The sequence below is a fragment of the Cololabis saira genome, chromosome 23, assembly GCF_033807715.1.
Source record: "Cololabis saira isolate AMF1-May2022 chromosome 23, fColSai1.1, whole genome shotgun sequence".
Taxonomy (NCBI): Eukaryota; Metazoa; Chordata; class Actinopteri; order Beloniformes; family Belonidae; genus Cololabis; species Cololabis saira.
This window is the reverse complement of record NC_084609.1, coordinates 12,575,787-12,593,976: the sequence shown is the minus strand read 5'-3', so window position 1 is coordinate 12,593,976 and position 18,190 is coordinate 12,575,787. Positions and strand designations below refer to the sequence as shown.

Sequence of the window (18,190 nt, the reverse complement as noted above, 5' to 3'; positions counted from 1 at the left end):
GGTTTCCTTGGTTTAGTATGTAAGCATGTGACAGTAGTTGTACTTTGTTTTCATGTACAGCAACATGTGGCCTTAATCTAAGTCTTATTTGAGGCATGAGGGACATTTTCTGTCTTCACCAAAAACTGTAAAATCAGATGTCTGGGGAAAAAAACCGAACTAAAACAGCCTGTTGTATTTTGTAAACGAGTGCTTGGTGACGGGAAAATGTTAAAGTTGTCTGTGGAAGAGGAAAGGAAGAACTTCATGGGACAAACACCTGTACATAGGCGAAGCATAAGGGAGGACAAATCACAATCTAAGCTTGTATTATAACCAGTGACTCAGCGAGCATTTCATCCTTAGAGGAAGCCTGAACTCGGTTACATTGTTTTATATCCCAGGGAAACCTTCAGCCTGCTGACCAACTGTGTGGGAAACTACTGACATACATCTCCTTTCCTCAAGGTTTGTAAAGCACTACCTACTCTTTTTATTTTTTGGTTTATTATAGAGTATAGAAGTAACAAACTGATCTTGCTTTTTCATTTGTATTTCTGATTTGTATTTCAGTTTAATAATGACTCATGTTTAAGCACTTAATTTGTCCCCGTGTTGGACTGAGGAGAAGACATACTCACGTGGGATTCTGGTCAGCTCATTCATGAATTTGTTCTTCAGCTTGGAAAAGGCTTCCTCTTCCTCTCCTGAACCGGCCATGTTGGTGGTGTTGGCGCCGGCCACGGAGGAGGAGGCGGTGGTGGGCGTCGGGGCCGCCGCCGCCAGTGCTTCCCTTCGACTCTCATTCATCGTGGCGATGCTGGGCGGCCAGGCAGATGCTGGACAAGCGGAGAGAAGGGACAGGAGAAGCGCTCTGGGTTACATGTTTTCCACTGCTGGGACAGATGCACGTCGGAGGCAGCGTTCTCGCCCTGTCAGATGACTGAGTTGACGCAGACCGTGTGAGCAGCTGCTGGCTCAGCCTGAGTAAACATCAGCTGGCGTCCAGGATGAATTGGCCAGCTCCCTGAATCCAGAACAAAGCCACTCACCCATTCCTTAAACTCCAGATTAACATCACAAAGCAGCAATAAAAAAAATCGTAATTTATCACTCATACAGCACAAATGTTGAATCTGAGCTCCACTTCTGGCTTAATTGAATGTCATGCTTTTACCAATTCTGTGCTTTCACCCAAACGTACAGCAGCACGTGCTCAACGCTGCAGAGAGGATAGGAGCTACAACTCTCCGCGACACAAAGCCCTTCGCACACACAGGTGTATTTACTTAAACTACAGATCTTTTGTAAGGGTGCAGAAAAGCAACAGTGTATCCCTCGTCTTAGTTACAGCTTTACGTGCACAAGCGCTCATGCACTTCCACATATTTTACTGTATAGCTTCATCTACAGACACGTTAGTCATCACCCTGCTCACTGTGGGGACTCAGTTCCACATTAACTTCCCTCACTATCTTATAGCGCCTCAGGACAGCAGTAGATGAGATAATATTCTACTACTGTATGACTAAAGGCTCCATGGTATAATAGTTAGTTCAAAAGTCATAACTTATTTCTTGTATAGCCTCAAATAGAAAAAAAACCCATTAAAATTGAAACTGCAGTTTGTTCAGTAATCAAAATGCATTCATACGTGTAATATTATGACATTATTACTGCAACACAGTAACATTTCCACTGACAGGAACTATTTTTTGTGTAATCTTGCTGTGTGGGTCATAATTTGCCTCCGTCACCTCAGCAATTCAATAGGATGATAACGTGCTAAAGAAGAGGGCACGACACAATCTGTGCTCATTAAACTCATGTTTTACCATTTATTTCATTGTTGGATATAAAGGTATTACATTCTCGGAGACTGGAAAAGTGTGAAAGGTTACGCTGTCATGTAACTAAGAAAACTTAGATGTTACAGCAACAACTTGTTCAAATGAGCCGCACATATTGTCCTAATTCACTCTCTATCACAATCAATTCCCTATCAACAGGCCACTGAAAATATCAATATTTAAAAAAAAAACAAACTATTTTCTGTTAGTTGAGGATCTGTTCACATTTATTCCAGTTATGTTGCAGATAATGCATGAATGATCTCATTTACAAAAAAAGTAATGTCTTTAATATTTCCAGTGTGATCTAATTCAGTCTTTGATATTTTAACTTCAGTTGGAGGTCTGAATACATTTAAGTGGGCTGTAAATATGCAACTCAATGTGACAACAAACTGTTAATGTTAAAAGATCTCAAAGTTATTGTTTGATCAATTAAGTGTCTTCTCATCTCCAAAGTGTTGATTGATGGCTGCAAAACCTTTGAAGTCTGTGTTATGGACACCAATCATTTTGTCTTGACATCAAACTCCATCCATGCATCCGTCTGTCAACTTTTTTGCTTTTGCTGACTTGTTGACTAAGTTAAACAAGTTGTTCAACGTACTAAAAGGATACATGTTCTTGCATCTAAAATAGCTTTCAAAGTTATCCTGCTTCTTCGAAGCACTTCACATTGTGTTTTTTTTATTTACCCTTTGATTAAACTGTATATTCTCTCCATTTACTGCAGCTCACTTTATACTCGACAGCCACTAGACTCTGACTTTCCTAAAATGACCTTCCAACAGCCGCAGATGGTGCAGCAGGAATTATTACAAAGATAACCAGAACTGATCACATTACACCAACATGATATATAAACGAATTTATCAATGTCTGACGTTTGAAAATGAATGTGCTCAAGGTAGAAATTAACCAGTAAATGCAATGTAGCAGGGCCGAAGTAACTTATTTAACAATCTTGCTCAGTTGTCCACTTTTCCTTTTTTATTTCTTTCAACAACCTTTCAGAAAACACTTTTGGAGGGTTGTTGTGTATTTGATAAGAAACAAACAACTAGACACCAACATACAGAAGAATATAGAACCATTCTTGTTTTAATATAGTCTTTAAGTGAATAGTAAGATGTAAAGAATTTGATTCTTGAGGCCATTTTTTTTCATTTAAACAAATACAGTTGATTTAACATTAGTCAACGTTTTTATATTTTGAAGTCTAGAAACGCAATGCTGCAAAGCCCACCCTTTCTATGACTACGATACGTCTTGAATTTGTGATTTTCTTCATTTAAAGTGTAGTAGCTATCATGTGACGTACACTTTTTAAAGCTGTAAAATACATTTTTCAATTGAAAACGCTTGCCGGTGTCACAACCACCTCTCACTCAGGTTCACATGCACCCCATCGTTCTTGTACTTGTGAAAATTTCCACACATTTGCTTAAGCTGAAGTCCTGACCAACCTTAAAAAAAAAGATATACACATATATAAGTAGGCAGGCATCTTTTAATGATCTGTGCACAGTACATCCTCTTGACCCCTCTGCCTCGATTACACACAGGATCCTGTTTCAGCTGACACATTATTATACTGATGGGAATAATGGAATGCTTAGAAATGTAAAGGAATTCATTTTACAAAAGGATATGTGGCAACAGACTGCAGTCTTTCTAGTGAATAGTAAAGAAAAGATGGAGCAGCATCACAACTGACAAAGACGTGTGAACATGAAGGAATTCTGGGACTTCTGGTGTGTGTCTGAATATGCATATAAATACTGAGCATCTCACACACACACACACACACACACACACACACACACACACACACACACACACACACACACACACACACACACACACACACACACACACACACACACACACACACACACACACACACACACACACACACACACACACACACACACACACACACACACACACACACACACACACACACACACACACACACACACACACACACACACACACTCTAACTATAAAAGTCAAAGAAGTTTACAGAAAATACACCTGTTCTGGAAGGTTCTTCAATTAGCAGATTAAATGGTGAAAGGTGGGTGTCAGGATTGGGTATAAGAGAGTATGGCTTCATAAAGACAGATGCTGCTTTAAGACACAAAACCTGCTTATTTTATTCTTCTGCAACACGGCAGGGTGGAAAAGACAGATCTAAATCACATTAAATTAACACGGGACAACATCTAGATCTCTTTGAGAACATTTAGATTGTTCTTGATTCTGCTCCTGTCAGCCGTCTCTTCAGCCCTCGTTCTAGATCCGAACCGCTCAGAGCTGCAGATCTGAGAGCGGTGCGGATCAAGAGCTGGTTGGCAAGTCCTGATTGCTGTGGAAGCAGCTTTGACTGACACACGCGCTCCTGTGATGTAGGTCCTGTGGGTTGGCAACTTGGCAGCTTTTAACGCAGCAGTTGAGGAACTGAAGTGAGTTCAGTTAATAAAAAACAATTCTGGGAGGTTCTTGTAAACTTCCGTTAAGGACCAAAGTAACATGAATCAAAGCAGTTTTGAGAGAGAATAAAATGTGGTTGCACCAAAATTATTGATTTTTGAACCTGACAGTAGACCGATGTCAAAATAAATTGCCGTCGGAACAAAAGGTATATAAAAAGGATTGTTTGTACTGGCATCTCTGTCGGGTCACTGGCATCTAGTTATATCCATTCAAATCCCTCTCCTTCCTTACAACTGGTTTAGTTTGTATATTTTTATGACAAATGGGCATATTTTATGCCTCCTTCGTTGCCCCGTCATGCTCCCTCGGGATGCGGTAGTCGGCCACGAGACACACAAACGTGTTGACCTCCCTGTTGCCATTTTTTGCTGTATCAAAGTTTAGTTGTAAAGTAAATATCTCGGCCGCTGCTACCAGTTTTCAAATATGGCCAATCAGTGACCTGCAGCCTGGAGACGCTGCATTTTCAGCCAGACTCAGCTCAGTTAAAACCCCGGCAGATAAGATAAGATAAGATAAGCTTGTCCTTTATTTCTCCCTCAATGGGGAAATTCACTTTGTGCAGCAGCAGTACACTTAACACACACATGCAGGGAGGGGTAAAATAAGTTAAAAATACATAATTACAAAAAATAAACAGTATATACATTGGAATGAAAAATAAAAAGTAGTGCAGTACAGGAAAAAAAAAAAGATAGGAAACCCCGGCAGAAATAGCCGAGCCGAGTAGGGGAAAGTCCCCATTAGAAGCAGAGACTATAAACTCTCCTCCGTTTATCAATATCAGTAGTAGACCTGTACAGCCATGATGAGCAACCAGTCCTTTTTAAAACACCTCCAAACTTTAAATTACTGCGGTTAGTCTGTAGGGACCCTGTCCCAACAATCACTCAAGTAAAGTGACATTTTAGATTCTTGTCAAAGGTTTAAAACAGCTGTTAATTACATGGAAGTACTTTACCCGAGTTGCTTTCTATCATTTCCATTTTACGGCACATATTCTGCTCTAATTAAGAACTGATAAGATTCATGTCATTTTAGTTCGTAACGGAGGATTCCACCCTTTACCATCTAATACTAGACTTAAGATTGTTCTAACGATTAATCCTTTAATCACTTGAGATGTGCATGTGTTGAAGACATCTCTTTAAACCGTGTTGTAGTAGATGACTGTATCAGCGTCATTAATCTGAAGACGTGGATGTTTCATTTCAGTTTCATTTTGCCTCTTTTTCTAAATTGGTCGCGTTTCTGAATGAGCGCTCTGCAATTATATATATGTGTGATACGTCACAAAGCGCCTTTATTTATTTATTTAACGCACCACCTGTTTGCAACTCTAAACACTCAGTCGTGTTTCAGACTCGAGATGTTTAAAAGGATTAAGACGATTGGACGAAGGGAGCCGGCGGGTCGAGAGTGTTCACTCTGGTGTTTTAGACACTTTCAGACCACCGTGGCATGAAATAGATAGATGGATACTTTATTGATCCCAAAGGAAATTTACCACTGAACTGCTGAAATCTTGTGAAAGGTGAAGTACACCCAGGACACGGATCCCACGGAAAAACTATCCTAGTTTTGCACAATTCTTCTTTTTGGGCTCTAGTGGCCCTTTATTGAAGTTGCAGACAGGAAGGTGGTAGAAAGAGAGAATGGGGAATGATATGCAGCAAAGGTGCGCAGGCTGGGATTCGAACCTGCGACCGCTGCAGGAGGACTGTAGCCTCAGTATATGAGCCGCTTGCTTAACCCACTGCACCACTGAGCGGCCCCAATTCTTCATATTTGACTTTTTTGCTTCGTTAGTGTACATTTGATCTGTTTCTTTCACCATTCTGCTTGTTTTAAAAAAATCCCTTCTGCTAAATGGCGTATTGATTCACAAACACAGAAATCAGATTTTATTTGCTTTCTTAATTGTCAAGTGGGCTTTCAAGACCCTTAAACTGTACAAATGTAATGGGTGAAATTAATAATATACTTTATATGAGTTTATTTCCTTTAAGTTTGGCTTGACATTCAAAAAACAACTTGTGAAAACAAGCGACTATTTACCCCATGAAGTAGCTTTCAGAAGCAGCTCTGCTGCTTCTCAGCTCTGTGAAAGCCGGGTATCGCTGCACTATCTAGTTGTGACTTTAACACGTACCTAACACTTCTTTAACAGCATCTTTTTCTATCATCGGTGCATAACAGATTTAAAAGATGACATGTTGCTAGCTACTCCACAAACGTCTAAAAAAGAGCCTGCAAAGTAAAAACCAAGAAGAAAAACAGCATGCACTGAAAGAAAGAGATGAATCATCAAAGAAAACTTAATTTCAGGTAAAGAATGGCTGAGAGCTTTGAGCAGTCATTGGTTACCTTGGGGCTCTCCAGCTCCCTCTCACTTGTATGAACACCTACGCATGCCCATGTTAGCTCAGCCTCCCTTTGGTCTCCCTTTGAAATGTTGCAAGGTTAGTGTGGGGGCTGATTCATTGAGAGGCCTGCTTGGCAGTGACAGAGACACTTCAACACAAGCGAGGACTTTAACGGAGCACAATGAAGCTCTGCAGAGTGCATGTGGGAGGCTTCTTCCGTAGAGAGAGAACCGATGCCTGATCAATTCTTTTTGTGTGTGTCAAGAGGCATTTTGGGGTGGGGTTGGGGGGAGTGTGGGGTAAACTCAATTCTGATGTGGGAGATGGAAAATTAAGTGTCTTTTTTTTCTCCGCACTTGCACAAGTTGGCATTTAGAAAAGACGGTAACTGCACTAATGTATCCATCAAACAGCAGGTAGATAATTTGATATACATGTTTTTTGTGAATTGAAGACCTTTAAAACATCTTGAATGAGGCATGCAAGTGCATGAAAAGATATTCCAGGCTTTGATATCAGGTAATTCTCTTTGGGCCTGTTTAAACTGGTGCTTCTCAACACAAAATGTCACATGAGAAGAGAACAGAATACGAGCAGCGTGTGTGGAGGACCACCCATGGCGTTTGTTGTGCCTCTTAAATCAGACCTCATATCCCCTGCAAGGATGAAACATTAATTCTGCTTATATTTGCGTCTTAATGACTACCTGGCTGGTCAAGCATAAGGTGACACATTTCAAATTAACGTCATTGTCCGCGATGGGAAACAGCAGGCTGTCCACTTTAAGGTCTCTCGTTGACTGCTGGAGTGGTTTGTGGTTTCGATGTCTTCAGAGCGTGTTGACCTTTTCGCTCTTAAAGGGCTCTCATCACAGGGTAATCATACAGTATATCCACTCCAGCACAAACTTAATATCTATCCTGTCACTATTACATCCCACCTTGGGCAGCTTTATCGCTGCTTTCGCATAAAAAGGCCACACTTTCCTTTTAAAGTGTCACTGTGGCTTGTCCTTTCTACGCCATGTGTCGCATTAAATCTTTTAGCCGCTATGATGGAAAACGAAAGGATTTAAATCGAAAAGAGCCAGATGCAAATGTTAAAGCAGCCGGTGATTTAACCTATGCCCAACTGTTACTGTCTTTTCCACCTTCAGCACACTGCGGGATGAGTGCACCGCTGGTTTGTGCTTCTTTCTTGCTCCAGCCATCTCTTCAGAGGCATGCTGCTCAGGTGTAAAACCCCAACCCAATTACAGGGCCGCCAGATGGCCCAGCAGGTCCCCAACCACAGTCGTGATGCTGCCACGCCGCTCCCTCCCATCACCTCTCCCTCTCTCTCTAACTGGGTCAGCTTATTTGCTCTCTACTTCCCTCTATCCATCTATTCCCCTATCTCCCATTTTAAAATGATAAATGAACTGCTTTTATATAGTTCTTTCTAGTGTTGACCAAAACACTATAACACTACAAGTCACATTCTCCATCTCACAGCTTTAATTAGCACCGTGCATCTTCTCTGTCATTTACACAAACACCAATAACAGCATTAGGGCCAATATCAGGTTCAGTGTCCTGAATGGAAATACTATGACACAAACACTCATTTTCATGTTATTAGCCTCTCATCTGTGGAGGGTTTACAGGACTGCATGGTTCTAAACATGAACCTTTCCATGAAGTAAAACAAACATACAGAAAACGGTATAAACTGAGATAAAATACTGTAATCAAGATACGTTTGCAGCTTGTTTCTTGGGTTTGAATGTGGAGAGCATGTCTGAAACATGTGCACCGCCTCGCTACACACGGGGTTCACTTTTGGCCAGCTTCCTTAGCTTGTTGGGGGGGGAAGCTGAAAATCTGCCAAAAGGAGCCCAATCCTAACGGTGTCCATTTTGGCTTCAGGGTTGGCTTCATTTTTGCTATTTTGTTAATTTCTTCGAGGTAACCACCCAATAAATCACCAGTTACACCAAATTCATAAAACCACAAAATGTTTGGCAGCTCCATTTAAACCAACTGAGTCAAAGTGAAAGAGTTGCTATTCTGTAGGAAAGATTGCAAAAACAAATTTACCAAACTGCCAAATTTGCATCCCAAGAGCATTTGAAATAAAACAAAATTATTTGCTTGTTAAGATACAACCACTATAAGGCATGAATAGTTTAGTCCCTCATCTGTGAACAAGGTTTTAAAATTAAGTAAACAGAACCTCAGATAAATGACACCTGACATACGACACACTGTTATTAATTGAGCTAAAATTAAAAAAAAAAAGGCGGAGGCAGTGTGATAAACCATTATTAAACAGCTCATTAAACCACCAGATGTCTCCTACAGGAATGTAAGTTATGTAATATCTTAAAACACAGATTTGTTTAGTAACGTTCTCCTAATCGATCATCAATAACAAAGTTTTTTTGTTCATCTAATATAGTATGTAGCCAACATTAAGACTTGGTAAGAAACATGACTTTCGCTACGACCTAAAAGCCTTACGCTCTGTTTTAATTGACTGTTTCTACACTAATAATCCTAAATTACAGAACTACATACCAACGACGCAGAGCGCTGAGCAACAAACAGCAGCCATGTAAACTAACTCTGCATCATGTCAGATTTAATCATCTAAAATAACCATTAAAAATCAGTTGTTTTTTTTTAAATTGTGAATATTTCAAAGGAGCTGCGTTTTTTACTCATTAGAAAGGAGAAGACAAGGTGCAGCACATGGAGATGCAAAAAGTACTTCAGCCTTGCAGCACAGTCTGGGTCAACGTGGATCAATGTGCTTGATTAAACAAGCACATGCACAAAAGGTATCAGTCAAATACACAAATGAGCACCTTGAATATGGAATCATTCGTAGGGATTTCTTTTCCAACAATTAAAGGATGATGAAGTCCTATTATGTGCCTCCTTACAGTCTTAATTACTGGCCAGTGATCATTAGCTTGGAGGTTTAAAGCCAGACTTGATTATGCTTCAAACAATGAGGGTCCTGCTGTTTATACTAATCCAACAAAGACACTTAGTCAATGCTTTGCAGATTTAGCTAAAGTTATAATCACCTCACTTGTTGTGATCCAAAGGGAGCGCTAGTATTGTAATTAAAAAAAAAGCTGAACGAATTGAACCATGAACCTGCACATGTAATAAAGCGCTGTTTGAAACCATTGTCGCTATTAAGATGAACTAAGGAAATTTAATTTAATATTTGATGTAATTTCATGCTTTATAGGTCATATTTCATTATCCATCAGTTATAATTCATTACTGAACAAATCTCGTTTTGCTTTGAGATAAACATCATATGTAGAAATACAAAGCCAGGGCTTAGTCATCAACTTTGACAGCGTTTCTGAGCCTCGAACAAAGTTACAAAAATAATCAAGGTCTTTACAAGCATTACAATTACAATTAAATGAGTTATTAACAAACAAAAACAATCACCTCTTTGGCAAGCTGTATCTTACCATCTGACCAGGTGAATATTGTGCTTCGTAAACTATATACTATAAAAATATTATATTACAAATGATATCACTGACCAAAACACCTGCAGAAATACTGCAGGAATGACATAGCAGCAGTTAAATGCAGCCTTCTGTAAGCTTTAAATATCCACTGGGCTTACATCAAATACATCAAAACACAACAATAAAAAACAGTTTTCTGAACTTATCAATATGACTCTGTCCTTCACAGGATAAGTAAAATGGATCATTGCAAAAACTCAAAATCTTAACAAGAATATTTGTCTTATTTCTAGTTAAAATGTCTCATTTTAGTAAAAAAATCTCATTACACTTAAAACAAGACTCATCACTGGAAAAAACAACAATTTTCACCTGTTTCAAGTAGATTTACATTTTCATAAGTAGAAAAATCTGTCAGTGGAACAAGATTTTTTTGCTTGTAATGAGAAGATAAATATTGTCCCACTGGCAGATTTTCCTACTTATTGTGTATTGTGTTTTCACTTGTTGTATACAAGTGAAAGTTTACTTGAAATGGGTGAAAATTGTCAAATAAGTTATTTTTCTGGTGTTATTTTTCTGGTGATGACATGTTGAAATGTTGAAATAGCAGTAATACCACCTTCATTGATGAAATGACATAAAGGATGGAAAGGGGGGGGGGGGGGGGGTAGCAGTTTTACAGGGGGGATGATTTTGACCGTTTTTATTTCAGGGGGGATGCCATCCCCCCTCATCCCCCCTCAACTCGAGTACTGCTTGTACTATATATGTATTTGACATGTTTTGTATATATATGTTTGCTCCATTCTAGTTGGTGTCAGAGCTTGTGTTGTAGAAAAACACCCCTTGTTGTTCCTGCCATCACCATGTTTAATTTTAGGGATCCAGGATGCATAAATTACAATTTGTTAGTCAAACTTTAATGTAGTTTCTTTCTGGTTACTCTGCCTTACCGATGATGCTGCAACAACGCCTGATCTTCTGAAAGCTCCTCCAGAAAGGAACTCTGGATCTCATTCCCTGTGATGATTGACTTGTCAGTTACTTGCCACCTAAATCCTTTCATCCCGGATTATTCAGTCTGGCTCAGCACTCAGATCCAGGAGTCCGTGGGTGGTTCCAAACGTCCATTTGATTGTGGAGGCTCCTGACGTTTTCTCCAGATTGACACAATCCTTTCCTAGAGGTCAGCATCGCCTTCATCATCAGGAAGGCCTTATATAGACAGCTGTGAGCCTTTTCGGATTATGTCAAATTAACGCTATTTTCAATACACGTCGGTTTTAGAGGCCTATTTAAGAACATTAATGGAAGCAGAATCCGTCAGGGCAAAAAATTAAGACACAACTAAAGGGGCTTTCACATAGAGGGTGCAAAGCGGCAACCGCAGCCAGCTTTCCCATTCATTGTGTATGTGCTAGAAGCTCATCATGGAGCTGTAGCTCCCCAACGAGCCTGTATTCCCCCAAATCCTGTCTTCATGAGGATTTCATGGACCTCCTGTTGCTGCTGCTCGTCTCCTCCTCAGAAGAAGAACTAAAGTCAGGGCTTTTCTTTGAAGCAGGGACAGATACATTTTGCAAACCGAGCTGTAGGCTACTGTACGTCCAAACGAGTGAGAAAACGGCACCAGAATGGAACAACTTTTTTTTGGTCGCCAAGCAACTTGCCTCAAATATGTACGTGATGCGCGCATGCGGTGTGCGTGGCGCAAACCACGTTCTATGTGAAAGCCCCTTAAGAAATTTGTGTATTTTATTTTCAATAAGTGACAATTGTGATATTACAAACTAATATTAGTCTGAAACATAACATTTGGAAACCTTGAAAGGACCTGAAAACTTTCCATCAACAATAGAAACATATGTTGTTGATTGTATAAATGCAAAAAGCATGTTCTGTGTTAACTCTTTATAAAGGAATAAGCAAATTCAAAAAAGGAGAAATAAATAAAAGGTAAAATGAAATAAAATCAGAAACAGGTGACTGGATGTTTGCAGCTATAGAACTCATTAATTACATGATCTCAGTCTTAAGAGGACACAACTAGGGGTGTCAAATTAGCGCGTTAATTGCGATTAATTAATTACAGGCATATTTAGCGCTTTGTTTTTTAATCGCTTAATCTATTTTTTAATCTCAAACTTTACTTTTTCTGTTTGCGAATTGCCTTTATTTTGAAATCTGCGTTTGTGCTTGAGTTGTTAGGAGAGGAAAACAATGGTCAGTACCACCTTGAAGTGGACATTGAAGTAAATATGGGACCCATTTTTCAAAAGCCACAAACCTTCTGAACATTCTGACACCAAAATGGCAATTTTCAGACCGACAGATTAGGAGAAAATGAACTTTGTTTTACACCTGTCTCTGTCTGAGCAACACACTCTCGCGAGATTTGGCTCTCATCGTTTTCCCATCGGATAAAATGAAGTTTAAAACTAAAATAAAACTTTCTTCTTTGCTTAATAATACTGTTATTTTTATTATTTAAGTCTTTTTGGAAGAAAGTTGTACTGTATCTAGTGTTGTATGTTCCAAAACGATGTGGGGAGAGGGGCAGCCACGCCCACTTAGGAGACCGGAAGTGTATACCATTTCATACCATTGGCAGTAACGGTAATGCGTTATCTTCTGTATAGAGGATCTTTGGTTTAACCTATCACAAAAACCCAAAGCACCCGGGCGTGAGCGCAGCCGCAGCTAACGTTAACAGCAACGATGTTACCACAGCAAAGATGTTACCACAGCAACGCTGTTCACCAAACTAGACTAGAGGAGAACAGCCCACGAATGCGCACGTCTGCGACCGAGAGGCTGGCGAATGTTCTCACAAAGTGGATGTAAACGGCTAGGACTGCGTTCAAAACTGTTAAAAAAAATGTAAAAATTACTTTATAAAGCCACTTTTTTTTGTTATTTATCAATCTTTTGATCTACCACAATAATGTAATGAATCTAAAGGAAAACAACTCAAGTTGAGGGCTTTTCTCAGCAATTTTAGGTGAGATTAAAAAAGAGATTAATTAGATTACTTAATTACAGATCCTAATTAATTAATCACTCAATTTTTTTAATCGCTTGACAGCACTAGTCACAACGTCAAAACACTGTGGCCACACGTGCATGCACACAAGGGAGGAGTCTTTTTTGTGTATAATAAATCACCTAAATGATTGTCAGGTGAGCTGCCTGCAGTGGAGATGAGAGGAAGCGGGGAAAAAGCTCGTGGCCACTTGTCCTCGTCCAGTAGAGCCTCTTTACTCACCTGAAGCCAATCTCAGGGGGTAATGGAACTGGAAAAAGTTATTAACCCTGCTTTGCAGCAAGAGCAGGACAGCTCTATTAAGTCAGAGCACAAAGATTTCTCCATTTTCAATTACTTCCACCAAAGTGCTAAGGAAAGTTTAAAAAAAAAAAAATCTGTTTTGTTGTCTGCCACAAAAAAAAAACGGAGGGGTCCTGGATCCAAAAAAGAAAGTCCCATCTTTTACCCATGTTCCTCATAAAGCGGAGGGTTGACACACTCCATGAGCTGTTGCAGGATATGTTCAGTCTATTTACAAGACAAACATCGCGAAGGGGGCCACAACTCTTGGTAAAATGGGTCTGTCAGTCTGGTGCTAAATGAGACGGAGGGGACTAAAGAAGGGCAATGGGTTAGGAAAACAACTGGGAATTTACATATTGTAGATCCTGTTTCTGACTTCAGTTATTAACGTTGATTGAAAGGAAAATTTCAATCAATTCAGCCTTTTAAAAAGACTCAAACTCAGATGATAACGGCCATTTCATTACTGTTAAAACATAAATCAAAGACACAGTCGTCTGTTTTACTAGTAAAGATTTCTCTACACTGATGTGAATTATATTCACATTAAAAAAAAAAAAATCATTCTCATGAAATCTCTGGACCCACGTCCACAAGTCAAACAACGGGGAACCCTCATCATCTGTGTTTTTATGTTATTTAGTTACATTAGATAGGGCTAGAAAACCCAATTTATCTCTTGGGTGACTGTAAGCCTTGGTCGCACGCCTGATTGGCTACAAGGTTGGGGGTGCTGGTTGTGGTGGAGGTTGTGGAATTGAGGGCCAGAGCAAATGCAGCGGTGCCTGGGGAGTCGTGCCTGTTGGAATCAGTGTGATGTAGAAGGCGAGGCCAGAGGCCGCGGTGCGAACACTGGTAGGTGAATCACAGAGATGAAGAGAGCCCATTTGCTCAGCCACTGCCCTACATCCAGGGTCACCCTGCGGGGAAATCTGCCTGGCAACGACTGACTGCCTGACAGGCAGAAGAGAGAGACATTTACTGACAGAATTTTCAAGTCAAGGAGCGAGCCTTGAAGCATGGACTCCACAGGTTAGACAAAAACGGCTCAGCATACAGCACAAACTCAACTGACTTGGAGTGCAGGGATGATTAATATTTGTAAAATTACCAACTCTATTGACGCTGTGTTATAAGGGCCCGAGCACTGACAGTGCGAAGGCCCTATCCTATCAGTAGGAATTTTTTTCCCCTCGTTTTTCTCGTTTTTATTTTTCCGATGAAAGGAGGGCCTTTTTGCCCCCCTAAACGTGCCCCAAAAGTCACCAAATTTCACATGCAAGCCAGGCCTGCCGAAAAATTTGATATTTAATGGTTTGCATTTATGGGCGTGGCCTAACGGCTCAACAGCGCCCCCTAGAAAACTTTGTGCCTCAAGCCCCACATTACGGTTTGACGTACATGCACGGAATTCGGTACACACCTGTATCATGTCGCAACTTAAAGAAAAGTCTCTTGGCGCCATGGCCAAAACCCAACAGGATGTCGGCCATTTTTAATTAATCGTGTAATTTTGGCGCAATTTATGCCATTTCTTCAGCCTCTTCCTTTTTTTCCTCTTCCTCGCCCGAACCGTAACGTGCACCCAGGTGTGTTATACATCAAAATGTGCGTCTCCATCCTGCAACGATGGGCATTACTTTTCTCAGTCAAAACCGTTACTGTGGCGACGATAGACGCCAAAAAGCGCGCCCCCTCTTGATCTGATTGGTCCATATTTGATAGTTCGTACTTTCTGCCATAAGTTTTGAATGGTTTGATATAGAGACTCGTGGGTGGTGTCATCTGACTCGGTTTTGAGTCCTTGACCTTCATTGGCATGAATTAGCCCCGCCCCTTCATCTGATTGGTCCATATTTGATAGTTCCTACTTTCTGCCATAACTTTTGAATGGTTTGATATGAGTCGTGGCTGGTGTCATCCGCTAAATGTCCAGGCCTGAAGAATCTACATGCAAGTCATACAAGCGCTTCCACTGCAGCACGCCTGAACATGCACAAGGGTGCGAGGGCCCGTTCATCGCTGCTTGCAGCTTTAATTTCAGTTGGCATTTTCTGAACTAAAGAGCTATAATAGACAATATAATAGTAAACGTTCATCGAAGGATTGTGAGATGTAAAGCAGGTATCATCATTTTGTCGGTCTGAAAATTCTGAGGTATAATAACTTCATCATTTATCTGTCAATGGCAGCTAAAAGCTTAAAAAAAACAACATTGAGATTCAACTGCATCCTTGTTTTATGTAACTGGAGAAAAATAAACTGTGCAAAATGAAGTGTCATGCCTTTATACCTTCATTTAGTATGCAAACATGCATCATACCATATTGTATAATAGTGCATGATATAGGTGAGATGATTAGTTAATGACTCTTTACAATCTGAACTACGGGAAAGCTCCATTAATGACCACCACTGACGAACTGATTCCTTGATTCAACTCAGATGTCACTCAGCCAGCAGTAATTACAACTGCGTTCGATGCTGGAGAAAATAGGAAGGAGATTACAGCTAATAGTCGTTTATGTGCCAGTTCCGATGGTAGGACGTAGCATTTATGCACCATAGAGCTGTTATCAGACTTAATATATTCAGTGTATGAAAAATAGACCTATTTTCCCCTTAGATTGTTTAGTTACACGTCATCGATCAGGGTGGAGAACCCTCACCTGCTTGTCTCTTTCTGCTGCGAATGAAACTTTAGAGCTGAAGCTCAGTGGAGGAATGACCTATAACAAACGGTCTTCAGCTTTGACTTTATTTAGCTCCCACCCTGCAGGTTAATTTCTTCTTTCTGCCCACCCTTTCACACCTCCCTCTGCTGCATCCTACCATCCGCAGGGCTCAGCCACAGATATCGCAGCTGACATGGTTTATCAAGGCATGTAATCAGTGGGGAGGGGGTTCAATCAAAGAGGGACTTCCCTAAAAGGCAACTGACGCCCCCAGATTTTCATTTTCTGAACATACATTTAGCGTGTAGCTTCAGATGGACTTGACTGAGTCTTTCTTCCTTGTTTCTTTCTTAGAGATGGGGATGCTGCGACCTTCCGTCATTTTCCGTGTCAAAAACACAACGTTCCCAGAGCTGTTCGTGTTGTTTCGAGTGCTCGTTGCCGACTCTTGGCAGCTGACCTTTTAATACTGTTTAATTCTGAGTGTGTTGATGATGTAGCTGTGGATTAGTTCAAACAAGAAATGGTTAAGCACTCGGTGACTAAGACGAGCAGGAGCCGGCTCGTATGAGCTGTCACTTGAAAAACATCAGATTTAAACAGGGATGAGGAGGTATTCCGGCGGCGGTAATTTGTGTGTTTAAGTTTTCTGCTCAGCAACAGCATGTGTCAAAGACAAAGTCTACATTGTAACGACATTTTCAGATAAAAGATTTGTCACTTGATAAGGATTAGACTTCGTGCCTGCGGACCAAATTGCTTGAGAATGCAAACCCAATGCAAACTTGTCGACTCGAGTGAATTCAGGTCACAAAACATCAGCATTGATCTGAGTGATGGATCAAATCAACTCGTCCGGATATTCACCACATTCACCCACGTCCTGAATCTAATTGACACTTCCAACAGACTGGAGGTCTGATTTCAGTTTTAGTCACTGGATCTCTGAGCCCCCCCCCCCCCCCCCTCTTCTTCTGCAAACACACACTTAAACATGCACACATGCTCACACTAAGCTGACAGGTTTCTAATCTGATAAAGGTGTCACAGTGTGACGTGAAAGTGTGATCAGAGGCGACAAATACTTCAACAGAAATAACAGTCCAAGTGTCATCAATCCGCCGTTTCAAACAGATGTGAATGAATCACGGCAGCACATATTAGTAGAAGGAAGTGAATAGGAAGATTATGAGGGTAACTTTTCAATCAATCTATATCCTCATCGCGTCCGTTTCCTTCCACACCGGTATGCTCTCCTTTTCTCATTTTCTGATAGTCACAAGCCTATCCCCCCAGTGGGGATTTTTATTTTTCATTTGCCCACAGCAAAAAAATTTCCACTCACAAAAAAACCATGTACAGTAGTTGTGACAAAATGATAATTTAGAATGTCAATGATGCAAATAAGTTACCAGTGAATGAGAATTTGAACAGTCTTGGAGGCACAAATGGACCAAAAGTGAAATGTTCTTTCTTTTTCATCAGATATTTATTTTAACTAAGAGTAAGTTGTCAGACTGGATTGTCCAGGAACAATCGTTTAACACACCAGCCTCTCTAAATCATACCCTAGAGCCACATCGACTTGAGGACTGAGGCTGAACTTATTGATGGTTGTGGCAGCAGGATAGATAACATTGTGAGTGTGACACTGAAATAAGCAGGCAATGTGGATAACACTCTCTTTAAGTTTATCTTCTCCAATCAGGCATCTCTGACACCGCATTAGCATGAGGTTTGATTTTCTCATTTGGAAGAGGCTATCTCTCATTTGCAAGCTGACTGTTATCACTGTGACCCCAGGTTGTGAAAAGGTTCAGAGTAACAGCACAGGAAGAAAAGGGAGAGGAGAGGCAGCTGGGCCTGCGGTAAATATATTTCTCTCCAACGCTTTCATACATCTCATCTTCTGGCTTAGATGTGGCTATGGCACAGCTGTTAAAAGATTTTGGTAAGCGAATCCTGAATATGCCACACATTTGACAGACAAACTGGATACAGGCAAAGAG

The 18,190-nt window shown here is 40.5% G+C and overlaps 1 protein-coding gene across 7 annotated transcripts in view; it reads right to left on the bottom strand.

Annotated features, from left to right (window-relative positions):
- syt1a (synaptotagmin Ia) overlaps window positions 1–18,190 on the bottom strand; it is a 214,542-nt gene that overhangs the window by 52,683 nt on the left and 143,669 nt on the right. For all 7 annotated transcript variants that reach the window (XM_061714258.1, XM_061714257.1, XM_061714259.1 and 4 more), the window contains one exon: window positions 621–818. In XM_061714258.1, the coding sequence (XP_061570242.1) occupies window positions 621–789 (169 nt within the window). In that variant the 5' untranslated portion in view covers window positions 790–818. The remainder of the gene's footprint in view (window positions 1–620; window positions 819–18,190) is intronic.